This window comes from Pseudorca crassidens, chromosome 11 (genome assembly GCF_039906515.1).
Source record: "Pseudorca crassidens isolate mPseCra1 chromosome 11, mPseCra1.hap1, whole genome shotgun sequence".
NCBI lineage: Eukaryota > Metazoa > Chordata > Mammalia > Artiodactyla > Delphinidae > Pseudorca > Pseudorca crassidens.
Genome location: NC_090306.1, coordinates 100,963,420 through 100,984,339, shown reverse-complemented (window position 1 = coordinate 100,984,339; position 20,920 = coordinate 100,963,420). Strand labels below are relative to the sequence as shown.

The 20,920-nt window shown below is 52.1% G+C and overlaps 1 protein-coding gene across 2 annotated transcripts in view; it reads right to left on the bottom strand.

Moving 5' to 3' along the window:
• Positions 1 to 16,001, bottom strand: part of PARVB (parvin beta) — a 111,859-nt gene extending 95,858 nt beyond the window's left edge. For both annotated transcript variants that reach the window (XM_067698340.1, XM_067698337.1), the window contains exon 1: positions 15,817 to 16,001. In XM_067698340.1, coding sequence (XP_067554441.1) covers positions 15,817 to 15,931 — 115 coding nt within the window. In that variant the 5' untranslated portion in view covers positions 15,932 to 16,001. The remainder of the gene's footprint in view (positions 1 to 15,816) is intronic.
• Positions 16,002 to 20,920: the final 4,919 nt, after the last annotated feature.

Below are 20,920 nucleotides of genomic sequence, written 5' to 3'. Positions count from 1 at the left end.
AAAGTCAACGTGCTTCCTGGAGGATACGCCATCCTCCCCCCCAGGTTAAGGATCCCACCTTGGAAACATGCAGGGAAACTGATCTGTGATTGGAGGGAGGCAGGACAAGCTCTGAGCTCAGGCTCTCAGCCAGACACTCCTTTTTTTAACAGTTTTATTACGATAGAATTCACACCCCATACAATTCGCCCTTTTAAAGTGCGCAGCTCCATGATTTCTGGTATATTCAGAGTTTTGTAACCATCACCACAGTCCATTTAAGAACGTTTCCATCACTCCAGAAAGAAACTCTGGATCCATCACGAGTCACTCCCATCTCTCCTGCCCACGGCCCCTGTCAATCACGAGTCTAGTTTCTGTCTCTGTGAATTTGCCTACTCTGGACGCTCCATACGAACAGAGGTGCACAACATGTGGCCTTTTGCGTCTGGCTTCTTTCACTGAGCATCATGTTTTCCAGGTTGATCCCTGTTGCAGCCTGTGTCAGTACATCGCTCCTTTTTATTGCCAAATAATATTCCACTGCGTGCATAGGCCACACTGTGTGTTTCCATTCAGCTGCTGATGGACATTTGGGTCGTCTCCGCTTCCTGGCCATCACAAATAATGAGCAGAGACCTGGCATAACCCTTAAACAAACATAAATCTCTTCAGGGGCAACACTCACACTCTGCTTCTGATCGAGCCAGCCAAGTGTTTACGAAAAGGATATTCTTTTCTTCCGAGGGGTTTTCAAAACAAGAAAATTAAAAGCAGTCTGCACGTAGGGCTCTCAGAAAGAAAAGCTAAATAATCATTGTAGAAATGTGTCCTTGCCGTGGGGCCTGAGCAAAAAATAAAACAAAACCAAGCCGAGCTGCACACAGTAAGATTGAAATTGTGTGCAGCTCCAACAAAATTTCAAATCATTAAAATCTCATTATACTAATAATATGTTTTCTAGATCAACTTAACTAAAACACTCTCTTCCCCTAACAAAGTGCAGACATCCTCAGAAGCAGCAGCAGCTCCGGGAGTTTGAGGATGGAGGCGCAGTTCCCGGGGCACCGCCTTCCGTCCCATCCCTGCACCTGTGTGCAACCTGGACCCAATCGGCCAACTGGGAGAAATGACACTGACTGGGCTCTGGCTCCTGAGTTCCCATCCCTTCACTTGCTTTCTTCTCTCAAGTTTTCTTAAATGGAAGCAACTATCCAAATAGGTCATGATGGTCTTATTATATTTTATTATTGCTGTCCAGTTACCACCAGCCCATGGCCTTCTCTTTCTGCACCTCTTCTGTATTTGATGGATAAAGTGGGGAGTGGCCGTAATGGTAACGATGATGAGAATGACGGCTAACACCTATGTAGAGCTTATTACGTGCCTAACCCAGGCATTTTCCCCAATTTTTACAATTACAATTTTCAAACGTATAGAAACATGTAAAGAACCTGACCGCGAACGCCTGTACACCCACTGCCTGGAGTCCACCACTAACATTTTTCTGTAACTGTTTCATTATGTGCCCATCCATCCCTCTGTCTATCCAGGAATCTATCTATTAGTTGCCTACGGCTCCCTTAACCAATGACCACACATGCAGCGGCTTAAAGCAATATAAATTTATTATCTTATAGTTCTGGGCTCAGAAGTCCAAACTAGGTTTCATTGGCTAACATCAAGGTGTCAGCAGAGCTGTGCTCCTTCTGGAGGGTGGAGGCGGAATCTGCTTCCTGGTTTTTCCAGCTTCTAGAGGTGCCAACGTTCCTTGGCTTGAGGCCCTGCATCACTCCAACGTCTGTTTCCATCGACACACCTCTCTCCCTTACACTGACCTCCTGCCTCCCCGCTGTGAGGACCCTATGCCCACCTGGATGATCCAGGATCATCTCCCCATCTCAGCTTCCTTCACTTAATCACATCTGCTAAGTCCTTTGTACCACGTTAAGGTGATGCAGTCACAGGCGCTGGGTACTGCGACGTGGACATCTTTGGGGCCCTGCCACACCATTTTAATTCTTATGTATTTCAAAGAAAACTGCAGACAGGGATACCTCTCCCCCTAAATATACACATCACTAACTAGAGTACAGTATTTATTTATAATCCTTTTCTTCTTTCTAGTTAAAATTTGCATACATTGAAGTGCACATTCAAGGGGTTTTAACAAATGCAGGCCCCTGTGTCTCTTAAACCCCTATCAAGATAGAGGACAGGGGCTTCCCTGGTGGCGCAGTGGTTGGGAGTCCGCCTGCCGATGCAGGGGATGCGGGTTCGTGCCCCGGTCCGGGAAGATCCCACATGCCGCGGAGCGGCTGGGCCCGTGAGCCATGGCCGCTGAGCCTGCGCGTCCGGAGTCTGTGCTCCGCGACGGGAGAGGCCACAGCAGTGAGAGGACCGCGTACCGTAAAAAAAAATATATATATATATAGAGGACATTTTCATAAGATTCTGTCCCCCCCCTCCGCAGCCAGGCCCCATCCCACTCCAGAGGCGACCACCAGAGATTAGCTGCGTCCATCGAGAGCTCCTTCTCTTGAGGCACGGAGTCGCGGCACGTGCTCCTCCGCCTGGGGAACGGAGTCGCGGCACGTGCTCCTCCTGAGGAACGGAGTCGCGGCACGTGCTCCTTGGGCCTGGCTTCTGTTGCTAGCACAGCAGTTTTGAGAGTCACTGTGTCGCGTGTGCTGGTACCTGCTGCTTCTCAAGGCCCAGTAGCCCCGCCCACCTCTCCATTCTCCTGTTGATGGGCAGCTGTCTCCGGGTCTTAGTTATCCTGAGTAAAGCTGCTATGAACGTTCTGGTACAAGGCTTCGTATGGACACAGGTTTCTATGTCTCTTAACTAAGTATCTCAGACTGGAATTGCTGGGTCACAGGGAGGATGTACGTAGGTTTAGTTTTTCGAGCAACGACCGAACTGACTTCCTGAGCGATAGCACCACCGTAAACCCCTCCCCCCAGCGTGTATGAGCGTTCCAGTTCCCCCACATCCTCGCCGAGTCCCGGCGGGATCATTTCAGCCATGCTGGCAGGTGTGGAGTATGTGCCCCTGCTTCTAATCTGTGGTTCATTCCCCAGGCGACTAACGACGCGGAGGCCAAGGGCTTTTCCAGACGCATGCTGGCCACGTGTGCATCTTCTCTGATGGAGCGTCTGTTCAAACCTTCATTCTTTTATCGTGTTGTCTTTCTATTATTGGTTGAAGGAGTCCTTTATATATCCTCGACACCAGTCCTTTATCAGACATGTATTTTGAAAATTGGGATAATGGCGATTTATAATAAGAAATATATATGTTTGATCTTCATCCGAATTCCTGGCCCTAGCTCCTGAAACCCTAGGCATTTCCTAAGTGATGAGAGTGATAAAGATGTCTTATGTGAATGAGGTAACTTTTGGAAAGCCCCTAGGTAACCTAAGGATGGAGGCTGGTTGCCAGGGGAACCAACCATGTGATTAGGGAGTTGGTACTTTCCAGCCCTCCCCCAAACTTCCAAGGGGGAGGGAGGGGCTAGAGATTGATCTGGGCAATCTCTCATGGCCAATGAATTAATCAATCGTGCCTACGGAATGAAGCCTCCATAAACGCCCAGAAGGACTCGGTTCAGAGAGCCTCTGGGTCGGTGAACAAAGGAGGTACTGGGTGAGTAGGGCGCCCCTTTCCCCACACCTCGCCCTGTGCATCTCTTCCAGCTGCCTGTTCCTGAGTTCTATCCTTTTATGATGAACCGGTAACCTAGTGAGTAAGATGTTTCTCTGAGTCCTGTGAGCCGCTCTAGCAAATTAATCAAACCCAAGGACGGGGTCGTGGAAACCTCTGATTTATACCCAGATGGTCAGAAGCACAGGTAGTAAATAACCTGAACTTGGGATTAGCATCCAAAGTGGGGGGCAGTCTTGTGGGACTGAGTCCTTAACCTGTGGAATCTGATGCCATCTCTGGATAGATAGTGTCAGAACCGAATTGATACTAGAGTCAGAGAATTACTTGGCGTGGACAGAAAACCCACACACGTCGGCATTGGTGTCAGAATCACAGCTGGTGATCAGAAGTGGAATTGGTACCCGAATCATGGGAATATTTTCTCCCATGCTATCGCCTGATCAGGCCCAGCTGAATTTACATCATTCCATTTAATAACTCACTCAATTCCCCAATAACCCTATGAGTTAAGTACTCTTCACAGAAGAGGAAACTGAGGCTCAGGGTCGTACCTTCCCCCAGGTCAAAGCCCCAGAGCGCAGCAGGATGAGTTGCAACCCTCAAAGGTGGGTCCCAAGTTCAGGGGCCATAACCACTGCACACCGCCTCTTGCTCACTCAGCAAATCCACAAAGACCACGTTAAGTGGCTGAGAGCATTTCTTATCATCTCTGGAGAAGAGATGTCGACACCCCGGGCCGGGGGACCCAGGCTAGCGGGAGACAGTCACAGAGCCTACCACCTCTGGCAGGAAGGCACAGGACGTGGTGGGTGATGGGGCAGCGCAGGGCCCCCACCTGCTGGAGGCTGACATTTAAGCCGATGGGGCAGAGGGAAGAGCACACGTGAGGGCCCCGAGCCAAGGAAGACGGAGGAGACTGGCCGAGCGCTGGGTGGCCAACGGAGGACCAGCGGGGACCTGGACCAGGTCCCGGAGCAGCAGCGAGTCGCCGGGGTTCTGTTTTCTTTCTGCAAATGCCAACGAGTCCATTCAGCACCAAATGGATCTCATCCGTCTCCTCGGGAGCACCTTCTCCCACCAGGGCTGAGTGCCTCTCAAATGCCAGGAATGATAATGACTTTACTGTGAGCCAGCTGGGAAGCCTACTCGCATCTGAATCACTGTTCCAGTTGACAAGGTTGGTGGCAATTAAGAACCAAAGACTGCCGAGGTTTTAATCTCACCGGCCAGCGGCTGGCCAGCGGCCAGCGGAGTGACCTCCTGCAAAGGACTTCACTTCTCTGGGCCTCTGTTTGCTCATCTGCAAAATGGGAATAACCACGCAGTACCCACGTCTCGGCTTTGGGTGGGGATTAAACGAGTGGAGGTTAGTGCTGTGCCTGGAACACCACGGGTGCCAACAAGCCCCGGCCATGAGCACAACCACTGTAGACTCCAGTCTGGGTGGTTTGGTTTTGTTTTGTTTTTTCTTTTAACTTTTCCCTCACTGCTTCTTAGGTTATCATCTATTAAGCTTGTATATATCACGTATGGATTCGTTCAGGTCTTACTTTGAAAGATAATACTAATTTTCAAAACAAGAGAAAATAGAGGGATGAAGACACTTCCAGTGAGGTTTTGGGAAAGACGTCCCTCAAAGTCCATTTATACCAACAATGCATTTCGAACACCACAAGCACGGTGCCCCCTTCCCCAGCCTGCTCAAAGGATGCTCTGTCCACATACTTAAAGCAGCGCCTGGATGGTTCTAGCAGACTCCACGGTAATGGGAGAAGCAGCAAACACTGAGGGCGGCTGGGCTTCCATCGAACCAGACAGCTGCTTCCGGGAGTGCTGGGTCTGAGCAAGCCCTAGGACTTAGGAAATGTTCCGCCCCTCTTTAACTTATTAATCACTTAATATTGGAGTAAAAGCTAGATCCTTTGGAACTGTCATTTTTCAAATGAAAGTAGGAAAACGCCTAAGTTATGAAAATGACAGGCGTCACCTATTAAGATGGTCTCACTTGTGGAAACCAACATTCCTGACCCGCTCTGCTTTACCAGCAAGTAAAGGCTCAAAGACCCAGACCAAGGACAATCACCTCAAAACGCCTAAGCTTAACGAGCAAGCATTCAACTGCTAACTAACGGGCAAGCGTAAGAAACTGCTCAGATTTGCCCAATGTTCTGCTTCCTCAGGCTGCTGACAAGGACAGAGGCCGAGGTGGGTGAGGTAGGCGAGGATGCCTGCTGAGCTGGTGTCACACTCCAGGACCACCGCGTCCCAGCTCAAACGCCTGCTGCTCTGCAAACGCAGGAACTTCCGTTTCTCTGCAGTGCACACTTCAAGGGAGCGTGCACAGTGCTTCCTGGTCACAGTGGTCCAGGACAAGAAGTAGGATCCCAACATTCCCCAGATGCAAATAATTTAAAGTATTTGTGTCACTCTGTTACTACCCGCCAACTAGCGCCTTCATGAGACACAATGTGAAAGAAGCAGCCAGAGCTGTCGACATGATACAGGACCAGAGTGAGAAGAGGTTTCTATTCTGGGGATGACAATCAGTCAGCAATTCACCCTCCCATATACACGGCAGGCTTGACTAATTAGTCCCAGTGTTCTTCCCCCCCCACCCCCCCATCCAGATGCAGCCTCAGAATCCTTCTTAACACAGGGGCAGGCAGCCATTATCGGTCGAGCTCTCTGGTGGAAACGGTTTGCCAGCCCTGCCCTACCACTAACCAGCTCTGTGTCAATATCTCACTTGTCAACATTATCAATAACTAACACTTACTGAGCACTCAATTGCTGATAAGACCTTCATCACATTTTATCCCCACATCACCTAAGTGCCACGTGATCCACGTGGGCTGGCCAGGCAAAGAGGCTGAGAGAGGCGGAGTAACAGACCCACAGAGCACGATGGGAGCGGAGACCCGGCTCTACCCACCGGTGTGTAGCCTCCCTCAGAGACATGCTGCCTTTCTGGAAAACAACGAGCCCTCGTGGGCTCGGAGACACAGAGCTGGTATCTCCCCCACGTTTCCCCGCCTCACAAGTGAGGAAGTGAGGCCCCAAAGCTTTAACACTCAGAGGGCGAAACACATGGCAGCAAAAGGGGATTCCACGGCCTGACACCCAGAGGAAGTAGAAAACGAAAGGACCACTGGCTTCCCAGGGCCGATCACGTGACACTTCGGTGCCGTGAGCCCCAGAGACCAGTGATGCCGGAATCTGCTGCTCATTCCATTTCTTCTTTTAACCTTTAATGTTACCAAGAAGCAGCATCTCCAGCCATAAAAAAGAATGAAATAATGCCATTGGCAGCAACGTGGATGGACCTAGAGATGATCTTACGAAGTGACATAAGCCAGACAGAGAAAGACAAATGCCAGGTGGTATGGCTCATACGTGGAATCTAAAATAAAAGGATATAAATGAACCTTATTTACAAAACAGAAAGAGTCTCGAAGACATAGAAAACAAACTATGGTTACCAAAGAGGAAGGCGGCAGCAGGGGGGAATAGAGATAAATTGGGAGTTTGGGATTAACATATACCCACCACTATATATAAAATAGATAATCAACAAGGACCTACTGTATAGTATAGGGAACTATATTTAATATCTTATAATAACCTATAATGGAAAAGAATCCGAAAAAGTGTGTGTGTATATATATATATATATATGTGTGTGTGTGTGTGTGTGTGTGTGTATATATATAGCTGAATCACTTTGCTGAACACCAGAAATTAACACATTGTAAATCAACTATACTTTAAAAAAAAAAAAATAGTAGCATCTCAACGAGGCAAAAGCCACCAAAAGCTTCTAGAATTGATCGTAGTTCGTGTTTATATTCTTTTACCCCAACAGCACTGAGTACAGACTAGCAGATTCACACCACTAGGCCAACATGTGTTTATAAGGTACTCTTAGACTTACTAATATGTTTCTTCAGCCCCTACATAATATAGAAAATAATAAATATACTCAATAGGAAGTAAAGCCATTTTCCATCTGAAGCCTAAAAAGTCAAGTGTACGGCTAATGCAAGGAGAAAATGTGCTTTCTTTGGGTACCTCTTTCCTACGATGGAAAATAAGAAAACAGCCGGGTAAAGGGACCTGCCCTCTGCCAACCACAACAGGGGAGAAATCAATCACATAGAGCATTTAAAATCCACTCACAACAGGCGCCTACCCACTTACATCTTCTAACCATCCCTTAATTATTCTGACGACTGGACAGGGAACGCGAGGGTAAGCAACTTCGGGATGCGTGATAAATATTAATTCCATGGGGTGGAAACAGGAATTCAAAGGTGAGCTCCTCTAACAAGTGTGAAGTTGCCAAGGCGACCTGACTCTCTGGGACCACGCAGGTATAACCAAGATGCTAGGAGGACCACAGAGAGTTAGCTATTCCTGAAAGGTAAGGAACATAAGGTCATCACTCCGGGTCCAGTGTCACCATTTCCATTCTCTACTGAAGCAAAGTTTCCGAGAGATTTCAGTAGATGGCCAGGAAAACAGCCCAGTGTGGGACACGCTGACGTGCCTACGTGTTTCTCTCTGAAATGCCCCGGGTGCATCTGGACAACAGTGGAACAAACAAGGAGAAGTGCTGGATTTGAAGATTATAATCAGAATAATAATCAAAGGAAACTTGACAAAGCCACACCAAGCCCCCTGAAAGCCACCTCCTCTCAGCCAGAGACAGGAAAACAGAACAGTGGTTTCCAGTGACTTCCTCAGGACTGCATTACAGGAGTCGACAGACTGTACCTCCCTCTCTGACCAAGAGCAGCCCCCATGGACAGAGGCAGCCCTGTTCAAAGAAGATGCCTTAGGGTTTGCAGCAAGAAACACGGCAGGGTCTGCAGAGAACCTCACAGCCCGCTGGATTCAAATAGGACCTACACTGACTTCTCTTCCCATAGAACATTCTAGAACCCATCGTGTACATGGCCCCGGTCCCTCACCTGCTCACCTCCCTCCCCTTCTTTCCAGCCACCCTCTTTCCCTTCTTGTAAGTTAGGAGTCCAACCCACCTTAACCGTGATGGGTAGTCAACTTCCTGAGGGTAGATCATCAAGGGGATCACATGAGCAAAGAGGGACTGGAAAGGCAAAGGATCCCCAAAAAGTCCCACCTCCCTGGCCAAAGGAGACCAAACTCATTACAAATCCTTTCCCTACATCTTGCAGCAAAGAAGGATACTACCCCATTTTTATTTTCAAAAGTAAGTGGGAGGGTGTGCTGAGATCTGCTTAAAGAGGATGTGGAAATCACCTCAAAGTCTCTATGTGCCCCAGAAAGTTCTCTATGCAAACACCCCAAACAGTCAGAACTCTACGCCTCCCCAGGTGCCTCGGCCCCGAGAGTAACTACGTGGGAGCAGGGTCAGGGGCCTGGAGAACCGGCCCTCATCTAACCTGTTTCTATGCAGTTCCTTCCATCTCAGAGTGGCCTCTGGGTTGCTGCCTCTGCATCTCACCCTGCAGCTGTCGCCTCCTCACGTCTCGGGAATCCTGCTGCTCCCAGCCCAGCACACTGCCTCCAGGAAGCCCACCCTGCCTGCACCTACGCTGGAGCTGCTTCCCCGCCGGTCACCCCGCTCCGGTCCGTTCGACACCAGCCTCTCTGAAGTAGCTGAGATTGGTAACTGGTGCCCACTGCTCCCACGTGCGGGGATGACAGGGCCCAGTGACCGCTCCAGCTTGCCCCGAGGCTGACCACGGCCCACACACCACACCACAGTCCGGCCACTCTGAACGGCCTGCACTTCCCCAGCGGGACTAGCTGGGGTCTCCTCCAGGGCCCCTCCTCTTCTAATTCTTAGCCAGTCCTTACACGCAACCGGGGGACCACTTCCTCTAGCCAGAACCCAGAACCCCCAAATCCCGGATGTGTGTCTCCCCTGGGTGTCCATCACCACACCAGCCTGCCCCCTCCTCACAGCACCCACAGGCTCCTAAGGACAGGCCTGGCCCAGGTCACCGCCTGCCACCAGCCCCCAGCCTGCCAGGCAAAGATTCTTTTCCCTGTGTCCTTAGGTCTTCGGAGCTCACAGGCACCTCCTCCCTCTGCCGTCCTGGGACGGGGCCGAGTGGGCCTTCACCTTCTCCTTCCTATCTACCACTCGAAACAATTACGTTTTATCTTTTTTTTTAATTTCTATTGGAGTACAGTTGATTTACAAGGTTGCGCTGAAGCAATTGTGGAGGGTTTCATTGCACTTCCTTTGAACCTTCACGGAAGTTTTCCATTTCTTCTCACTCTCCATCTCCAGAGAGGGGTGTCTGCCAAGGACATCGCATCTCCCCCCAGGACCCCCACTCACCAGGTGACTCCTGTTTGGACCACACCTGCCTGGAACCGGCTGCCCCAGCCACGTGTGCCCGGCCTAGTGTGCCCGGTCCGGGGGAGCCGTGTGGATTCTCCCCCTCGAGAAACTGAGTTGAGAGCCCCAGGCACCGCGCGGAGAACGGGTTCACGGGGTGGCGGGGGAGGCTCTGGGGGGCATTTCCAGACCCTGGCGGTCGAGGGCCCCCCCGAGGAGCTGCCCCACGCCCTGAGGCTGGTCAACCTCCTCCTGGCTCTGGAGACGCCTCAGGAAAGAAACACCAGGTTTCCCCACCTCGGCACTGTTATCAGACATTGTGTGCGGCTGTCCAGTGCGCTGTGGGATGTTTACCAACATTCCTGGCCCCCAGGCACTAGATGTCACTAGCATCCCCACCCCAGCCAAGATGAGACACTGGCAATGTCCCCTGGGGGCAAAGTCATCCCCACCTGAGAACCACTGGTTTAAACTGCCATGAAGTGGCTACGGGGCAAGGTTGTGTTTCCTCAACTGTAAAATGAGGGGAATACCTGAGTCACTGTGCTGCACGCCTGCACCGAACACAACATTGTACATCAACTATATTTCAATAAAAATTTTTAAAAATACTGATCTATTTTATCCTATACATAATCAATAAATAGATAAATGAATAAATAATAACATGAGGGGAAAAGTCCCACCTTGCAGGCACCTCTGTCCAGGTACTCTCATTACAGAGCAGGGTTGAAGTGGGATGGTATTTGGGGACAAGACGGCGTCTACGCAGCTGATCACTCGAGAGGACGGGGAGAACCGCAGGGAACGCACAGGGGTTAACACTGTGGTTTGAACTGAGATTCTCTCCTGGAAGTTATTTAAAGCCCACAAAAGAAACTTAATACCTTCAGCCCTCGGTTCAAGGTCGCAGCCCACCGCTGTCTCTTTAGACACCAAAAAATTCATGAGGTTTCAGTCAATACCTTGCTCATTGACCTCCATTTCTGCGTCAAGTGCTCGGAAGACGAGCCGGGTCAAGAGAACCAGAAGACAAACTGCAGAGAGGGAGAAAGTGTTTGCCAAAGACACATCTGGCAAAGGTTTTGTATCCAAAATATGCCAAGAAGTCCTAAAATTCAACTAAAAGAAATCAAACTTGATTAGAAAATGGGCCAAAGATCTGAACAGACACTTCACCAAAGAAGAGGCACAGATGACACATGAGCCTAGAAAAAGACACTCCACGTCGTAAGTCATTAGGGAATGAGAAGCAAAAACTGCTCTAAAAAATATATTTACAAAAAAAAAAAAAAGCTATGGACATGAAGGGGGGAAAGGGTGGGGGGATGAACTGGGAGATTGGGATTGACATATATACACTAATATGTATAAAATAGATAACTAACAAGAACCTGCTGTAAAAAAAATAAATTAAATCAAATTCAAAAAAACTAAAAAGGCTTCCCTGGTGGCGCAGTGGTTGAGAGTCCACCTGTCGATGCAGGGGACTCGGGTTCGTGCCCCGGTCCAGGAAGATCCCACATGCCTCGGAGCGGCTGGGCCCGTGAGCCATGGCCGCTGAGCCTGCGCGTCCCACAACAGTGAGAGGCCCGCGTACCACAAAAACAAAAACAAAAAAGAGCGATCAGGGAACAGGAACGTCCTTAATGCTTGCTTTCCTCGGAAAAGCAGGAGGGACAGAGCCTCCAGGCTCGGCTGTGGCAGGTTTGGCGCTGTGCAGCCCGGTGCCGGTCACTGGTGTCTGGGCAGAGGGCGGAGGCCAAGGGCAGGCAGGGGCCTCTCATACAAATGGGTGGAGTGGACCCCATCCCGCCCCTCCATCCAGGGCCTCCCCGTCCCAGAGCTGGCCTCCCGCCTCTAAGGACTTCACACAGCAGCTGGGGCATCCGTCCCTGGGGCGCCCCCTCGCCCCCCTCCTGGCCCGCTGGACCTGTGGGGCTGTCACCCGTGGCCACCAGGGGGCCCTCGTGGGGAGTTTTCCTCTGCGCCTGCTCTGTGCAGCTCCAGTAAAACCGAACCACTTTAACGAGCGGCTCTTAACAGTCCCCAGGCCTCCTAAGGGCAGCGCTGGGGTTTTTCAAGGTTCCTTGCCACTTTTCCCAACACCCCACACTTCGTCACAGTTCCGTTTTCTAAACCGGGCCGACACATGACACGACTTGGTTCCCTACCGTAGGACATCAGCGTTAGTCCACGGGCACTTCCTGCATGGGTTCCTCCAAACCTCAGGACACATTTCCTAACATGACCTCCCCTGGAAGGTGACAGGACATTCACCCCAACGCGTCCCTCCGTGCCTCTCACAGCCACAAGTTCTGCCGACCCGGGAGGGGGCGAATGCCCCCGGTGCCCCCAGATCTCTAACTTCTCGGCAATGCTGACCTCATCCCAGCATCCTCCCCCGACCCCCACCCACGCTCCTGAGTTCACCGTGGACTTTCTAACAAAAAGGAAACGAAACCCACTGCACAGCTGGCAGCGCCCGGCACACCTCGAAGCCTCCTCATCTGATGGGTCCCTGGCAGGCAAATGAGCGCCTCCCCACAGGGGCCCGAGCTGGGCCAGGAACTGCTCCAGCTGTGAACCACATGAATGGCAGGGAGGGCAGGTTGCCAAGGCAACGGGCCCGCAGGGATACTGGCAATTCTCAATCACTGAGGACCTCATTCTCCAGCCTTCACACCTCGGCCTCCCGCTCCTGACTCCTTCCCCACTTCCCACAAGACCAGACAGAAACCACTGAGCCCTTCCAAGGCCAGTCCCCCCTGAACTCCTGTGTGTGAGCCCAATTCGTGTTTGTGACCTTCTGTTTGTATGGGGGGACCCCTGAGGGTGCCAGGCACCCCAATCTTGAGAAACGAGGCAGGAGACCCAGCTAACTCACACACCAAAGCAACAACAGCTGGGACTTCCCTGGCGGTCCAGTGGTTAGGGCTCGGGGCTCTCACTAGCGAGGGCGCTGTACTGTGCAAGCATCTCTCTCCTGCTGTTTCTGTGCCTATTTTATTCATCACAGGATGACTCTGACTATTGTGATTCGATTTTCTAGGCCCTCGATTTTCTAGGCGCTGGCTAGCTCATGAAGGCAAGGGCAAGCACGTCGCTTTGGAGCTTGGGGCCGGTCCATGAGTTCAGGAATGTGCTCTTCGTATTTCAAGAGCACATTAAATGTCACCTATAAAAAGCTGTCATCTCTGGGACATTCTGATGGCTTGCTATTCTGTGAGAGATTGCTTTCCTGGTTGCTTCAGGTCTCAACCCAAACACCACCTGCTTTGAGGCCTTCCGTGGGCATCCGTGTGATTGCACGGTTACATCTTCCTCCTAGCACATATTATTACAGCATGATTGGTCTGTTTTATTTATTTATTACAACTGATTCCCTGTTCCATGAAAGCGAGGGCCTTATCTATCTTTTCTTCCTAGGGTCTCATAGCAGGCAATGAATGAATTGGAAAGAGTATGACATTTGTGTTTATAATTGTCGTAAGGTGTAAAGAGGAACTGAAATGACTTTGGTGAGGGTGACGAGGACTGCAAGTGAGACCGCAGGTCAGAGGCAGCTGGAATGATCGAGGGAAGGGTGAAGGCCATTTACCGTCTTTTCAGAGGTGTGACTTGAAAGAGATTAACACAAGCCAGTTTGGATCCTAGACGTCAGGTTTCGGAGAGGAGGGGCTCATTTGCTTGGAACAACTTGTTGACTGAAAAAACTGCACAACCTGCAAGTTGAGAATTATGTTTTATTCGGTGGACAAAACTGAGGACTTAAGCCCGGGACACAGCATCTCAGATAGCTCTGAGGGACCGCTCCAAAGAGGCAAAGGAGGAACCAGGATATGTAGAAGGTTTTCGCAACAAAGACCAGGTAATCGGAGCATCAAAAGATTACGGTTAATTAAAGAAAACCAGATATCTCAAGGAATGTAGCACTTTTCTGTGTATGGGAAGATGCAAGGGTCTGGGCTCACTGAAATCATTCCTTTGATATGCACTCAGCTACCTGGGGCCAGCATCCTGTGCTCTCATCCTGAGTCCCCTGGGGTGCATCGATGGGGGGGGGCTGCAGTGCATGAGGGCTTGGCGGTTCTTGTTTCCACCCTGAATTTCCTCAGGGCTCACCTTCCGGGATGGTTGTAGGGGCTCAAAGGCTGCAACATCCTTTGTTTACCGATATGGCAGGCAACATTTTTTCACTGATAAACTGAAGGTGAAAGGCCCTGCCCTCATGGAACTGAATCATCTAATTTGGTAACAGCATCCCTGGTGGGAAATGCATAGGCACCCCTCCCCCCAAACACACACACACACACACACACACACACACACACACACACATTCCTGGGCGGAAAGTGTGTGGGAGTACGCACATCCCTAGAGGTAAAGCACCACGGGTATCCCTAGGAATACACACCTCAATGGAGAAATTAATACGGGGACACGTGTGCCTCGCAAGTATGTCCTTGGGGTACACACGTCCCTGGGGGGTACACTCATCCTCCAGGTACAGGAAGACTTTCTAAAGCACAGGTCAGGTTCAGGTGGTTCCAGGCAGCGGTCCCCAAACGTTTTGGCACCAGTGACCGGTTTCGTGGAAGACAATTTTTCCGCGGACGCGGGGAGGGGGAAGGGATGGTTCACACGCTAATGCGAGCGACGGGGAGAGGCTGAGCTAATGCGAGCGACGGGGAGAGGCTGATCAAGTGCCACCGCCGGGACGACCGAGGGCTCACTCTGCCTTTTGTTCTCCACGTTTGAGCCCTGGGCCAGGCCCAGTTCCTAACAGGCCGGGGACCGGTACCAGTCCGCGGCCCGGGTGTTGGGGACCCATGGTTTAAGGAACTCACTGCACACCCCTGACTCCGGATCCTCTCTTGTCTAATGTCCCGCCTGAGGCCAGCTCCCACCAGCCTGTTCACAGCCACCGCAGTATAGCAGTATAACTCACCCTCTTACCCACAGGGAATCTGGCCCAGGGGAGGAACCTCTGGGCCAGAACAAAGGAAAAATTCAGTAATGCGGCCCTGGGAGAGGCCCAGGAAACAGCCGGATTTAAAGAACACAATCTAGAGGCCGGAAGTCGCATCCCTCACAACTCTAAGAAAACTTTTAAAAGGTAAGACGTGGTAGGAAGGTTTTGAGAATCATTTTCGTGGACACGTGGAGTCAAAAATGGAGGGGGCTCCGCAGTCCTTGCCGGTGGGCCTCGCAGCCTCCGGCCTGCCTGCTCGGCATCCCTTTCCTTTCTCCCCTCCCCGGGGCTGGGGCTGCGTCCCGGGCAGAGCACTGCACCACGAACACCAGCGGGCCCCGGGCCTTGCCCGCTCAGCACTGGTGCCCAATAAATGCTCCTCGAGTGAGTGGCCACAAGGGCTGAACGAGCTGGGCGGGGAAGGGGGCTCAAGAAACGGCGACTCAGGCGGCGGTGGGCACGGGCCTGTCCTCCGCGAACCGGGGACTCGCCCCACATTTGCTCAACATCCTGCCCTCAGCAGGAGCTGACGATGCGCGTTTAGATGGCGCCGGGAGCCCCAAAGGGGCTCGACGAGCCGCCGGGGAAGGGAGGTGGCCAGGCTCGCGGCTGGTTCCCGGCCGGCGTTTAAAGGTCTCGGAGGAGGAACGAGCGAGGGTCATGGGCTGTCCCGAAGGTCACGGCTGCGCACTGCGCGGGCCGGGCGGCTCTCGGGCCGCGTGGTCCCGGCTGCCACTCAGTCGGGTCCCGGCGGGACTCGGGCGGCATGCGCGCGGGCGCGGGCGCGGTCGGCCGCCCGCCTGGGTCCGCGGGGCGGGGCGCGGCGCGTGCGCGGCAGGAGGCCTGCGGCCGGCGCACTCACCCTCCTTGGCCTTCTTCTTCCTCGCCAGCGTGCCGCCCAGCTTGCCCAGGAACGACTCGTCTTTCTTCATCCTGTGGGGCCGCAGGGCGGGCGAGCGCAGCGGCGCGGAGGACATGGGGCGCGCGGGGACGCCGGCAGCCGGGCGCGGGCGCAGCGCGTGTGGGAGCCGCCCTGGTCGCCGCCGCCGCTCGCCCCGGGGAGTGGCCGGGAGGGCGCGGCCCCAGCGCCGGCCCCCGCCCCCCGCCCGCCCCTGGCCCTGCGGAGCCCGCCGCCAGAGGTCCGCGCCGTCTCGGGCTCTGCGGTCACCGCTTCCAGCCCGCGGGCCATCGGCCATTCCCACGGTGCGCGTCATACTCACTCTCAGAGTGAAGCGGTGGTTCCGCTCCCCAGTGCCGCCGCCGGGACGGACCGAGGGCTCACTCTGCCTCCTTTTGTTCTACACGTTTGAGCCCTGGGCTCAGCCGGCTCTGGTGACCGTACCCGGGCCCCACGGGGCAGCGAGGCAGCCAGGGCCACCACCTTTGCGCAGCCGATGTGCATCAGATAGCCGCCCAGATAGGTCATTTCACTTGCTGAACTTTTACCCACAGCCAGGCTTGGGGCTGAGGGAACACTTGTGACCTATCCCCGCCCTCTAGAAGCCTGCAGTATGGTGGGCAATACCCGCACATAGTACCCTGTCCTAGGGGAGCTCAGGACGTTCCCCTAAGAGTGATGTGGAGACACAGGAAAGAGCCCTGCTATGGAATCAGGGGTAGGTGTTCAGGCCGAGGGAAAAGCAGGACCAGAGGGGACAGTGTGGGAGCTCCAGGGAGGAGAGAGACAAGAGGACAAGGCAGGCCCTGTGAGGGCTGGAAGGCGGGGAAGGGGTTTAAGGTGGAGGTGACGTGGTGGATCCGGGCTCTACGAAGTGGACTCTGGGTGACGTGTGCCCGTGGGCAGGGAAGGAGTAAAGCCAGAGGCAGGGAGACCAGTTCCGAGGTCCCGGTGACTTAGGAGGGACGTGAACGGTTTCTGGAGACGCTCATAGGTGGAACGAGCCCCAGGCTTGGCGTGGGAAGAGTTAAGGCTGTTTCCCGCTGGGCCCAGCAGGCCGGGTGGGGTCCTTCACCAGCAGATAAGGACTATCAGAGGAGGTCAGCTGGGGAGGAGCCAGGGAGTCTAGGTCCACATGTGTGGTTAACAGGGTTTTCCACCTCCCTTGGGCTGGCTCATTGCCCCACAGCACTCTGTAACTCCTCCAGTTCCCATCAGCAAAGGCTTCTGTTGGCCGAGCGGTGCCAGGGCTGTCCTCCTGCAGGGATGCACTGACCACAGGGGCAGAGCCTTGCCCTCCAGGAGCTGGTGATCCAGGGGAACGTGCACGCCCTGAAGTTAGGAACCCAGCAAGATGGGAGGGGAACAGGAGAAGGAGAAGGTGCGGGAGATGAAGGGACACAGATGCCCTTATTCTCTTGAGGGAGAAGATTCAGGACAGAAGGGGAGAATGCCAGGGAGGACGCAGGCACCTGGGAGATGGGAGGGAAGCCAGGGATGCAGGCTGCCCCGTGTGACTGGGTGAGCGGGTGAGGCCATGAGATCAGTGAGCCCGCACGAGGAACCCTGAGCCACTGAAGGGGTCTTAGCAGAGGGTTGATGCAGAGGATGGTTGAAGCAAAACCCCCAGCCAGAGACCAATTCGGAAGCTACTGAAACGGGCGAGGCCAGAGTTGCCCGTGGCAGAGGGAAGGAAGAGATAAGAATGAACTTTCAGGGACTTCCCTGGTGACCCAGGGATTAAGACTCTGCGCTTCCACTGCAGGAAGTGCGGGTTCAATCCCCGGTGGGGGAACTAAGGTTCCTCATGCTGCTCGGTGCGGCTAAAGAAAAAGAAACCCAAAACAAAAACAATGAACTTTCAGCGCTTGCGGACCACAACATGTGGGGAATAACCGGAGGCTGGGTTTAGGGACAGTGAAGGGTCAGAGGGCTCTGAGGCTTCTCACCAGCATGGCCTGATTTGGGATGTCACTGACCACTCTGGGAAAAACACAGAAAGATGGTGAATGTGGTTATTGAGATCCTGATGGGGTCATGACGCAGGGCTACACTGCTCTGAATGCCGAGGGAATGTCATCTAGGGCAGGGGGTCTCTGGCCCTTTGGAGAATCTGATGCATGGTACAGACTGTCTTCTCTGGAGAAATACATGCAACAGATGCTGCACAGTGTTTCCGAGGGCCTGCAGCCATCCCGCCCTCACAGCCACAGACCCCAGCAGGAGAGCCTGCAATCAGGGGACAGGAGCGGAAAAGAAACCTTGGGAAAGAAAATGGGAAAGAGCTGAGCTCCTGGGCGCAGTCCTGGGCATGTGGTGAGTGCCCAGTCAATAACTAATTGTTTAGATATTTCATCAGTGGGTCTGCTTTCCCAGTGGATACACAGAATTTACTATTTCCATTCGGCCACTGCTAATTTGAACACCGCAAAGACAGGGATCCTACTTCAAAAGATGCCGTTACACCACGAGAGAATCTCCCTAGAAGACACTTAAGTCCTGACGACGGCCCAGTTTGTAAGAGAAGCTGACCCGGCTCTTACATGACAGTAGGGTTCTGGAATCTTGTAGACATCACGCGTATAGAAACATAATCATATTTTCAATGCAAGCGTGGTACGTATTGCTGAGAGGTCCGTGCAAAGCAGTGATCTCTCGATAAAGTTCATAGTCCTTCCCTTGCCCGAGGTGAAGGATGGCCCTTGCAGCCTCAGACAAAAACGCTGCACTCATGGCCTCTGTGTCCCGTGCACCTGTTGGACTGGAGAATACTTTGATTTCTTATCAAATGCAGCTTGGAAGCTTTTTAAAAATTATTGTGTTGGTTGTGATGTTTTGTTTTGACTCGTGTGCACCGCAGATGACAATCAAGAAGTGCTTTGGATGAATTTGGGGTTTTTTTTCAGGGTTAGAGGCTGGAGGGACCATGATCTCCACCCCAGAGACTTTCCCTCGCTCCTGGCCTGGCTCCTGGGGACTTTACACAGCATTCTCTCTCGAGCAACTTTCCAAATTGCTTTCAGAGCAGCAAACGTCTGTATTCACTTGAAGGTCAGAAAATGCTGGCTGTTAATAAGAAAGAATTTAATGAGAAGCAGAAATATGATCTTAGCTCCTGTCCCCACCTACTCGGGCTTCCACTTCTTAGCATGCCGCCTGCGCATAGCCCGCGCCATGGCTCCACACGCATTTTACATGTGGAGAATAATTATGAGAATCAGATTACATGCAGCTGCCCTCGCTACAGAAAACCATTTGATTTGCTTTTGAACTGTGGCTTCCAAAGGGTCCAGTTTTTTATCACCTTAATTAAGAATAAGGAACAAGCGTTCTACGAGCACGTGCTGATTCCAGGCCCTGGGCGGGGCGCCGCACCGGGTGGTCTCAGGCAGCCTCAGTTCCAGGTTCCCTTGCCATTCTTTCCATCTTCCCCGCAGATGGACAGACACTGGGCACCACAGGAAGATGTAATTTGTCCTAACACTTCAGCTGAGGCAAACCAAGCAACCTTAAAGGTAATGAGACAGGAGAATGCATAAGCCTGTGGGTATATGCATACAATGGAATTCTAGCGAGCAATCAAAAAAGAGCAATGGTGCGACGTATCTCAAAAACGGACGTATCTCAAAAACACGTTCAGCAAAAGAAGCCAAGTGCGGGACTTCCCTGGTGGCACAGTGGTTGAGAATCTGCCTGCCAACGCAGGGGACACGGGTTCGAGCTCTGGTCCGGGAAGATCCCACATGCCGCAGAGCAACTAAGCCCATGCGCCACAACTGCTGAGCCTGCGTGCCACAACTACTGAAGCCTGCGCGCCTAGAGCCCGTGCTCCGCAACAAGAGAAGCCACCGCAACGAGGAGACTGCCTACCACAACAAAGAGTAGCCCCCGCTCGCCGCAACTAGAGAAAGCCCGTGTGCGGCAACGAAGACCCAACGCCGTCAAAATTAATTAATAATAATAAAGAAAAAGAAGCCCAAGTGCAAGGGTGCATCCTGGGGGAATCCACTTATTTGAAGTTCAACAGCAGGTGGCCTCTTTTCTACGTTGAGAGTGGTCACCTTCAGGGGGAGAGGGTCTTGCCTGGATATGGGCACCAGGAAACACTGGGTGATGCACATGGGCCGCAGGCTGGGGGGGTCACACGGTTTATACCTAAGTAAAAAGCCAACACCTGGTACACTGGAGAGCTGTGCCTTTCACCGTGTATCAATTATACCTCCATAAAGACTTGGGGAAAAGAAAATAAATGATACCCCTGAGCAGGATCATTTGAGCTCTCTACCTTACCTGCATTTGGGTTTCATTCCTTATCGAAGTGTCTCCTGTGATAATACAGCAGCTCAGGAAGCATTTAAAGGGAGCTTTATATAAAAGCTGCATGCCTTCCCTCATTTTGCTTCCGTGTAACTAAAAAGAAGAGACATCTTTTCAAAAAACGAAAAACAGCCTTTAGCTCTTTGGGAGAGAAAAGGGAGCTCATACGAGGAAGGATCGAGACTGTGAACTGTTTCCTCGTGTTGTTCATTTTCAAACCTCCTAGCAATTTCAGGAGAGTTAGAAGTGTGTAGGGAAGTGATGGAAATACTTAATTGATTCAGTGATGGAGAAAATGCCTTATTTCCCCCAGGTTACGCTTCTGATGCAATCTTCCTGCCCTTTGGGGCAGCATTTTCAAGCGTGCTGTCATCATAGTATCCAAAGCAGTCTTTTGAATGGCGTGATTCAATCACTTTGCTAATTTAGTGACCTGGCAAGAGAGGAACCTGTGATTTTCACTTTAAATGCTAGGAGCATAAAAGATGACCATACTTGCCTGGAATCTTAAAACTGTGGCGGTAACACTTTTTCCTGAACCACATGTGAGTGAAACGCAAATCCCTGACTGCCTTTCACTCAAGTGATTTCGGAAACGTCAGCAAACTTTGAGACAAGGGAAGTTGGATTTTCATTATTGGCAAATTCTCTAGAGTTTTCTTTTTGCATAGTAGGCAAATTAAACTATGCATACACTTTGTTCTCGTAAATATTTTAGAGATGAGGAATGAATGAAAGATTGGCACCAACT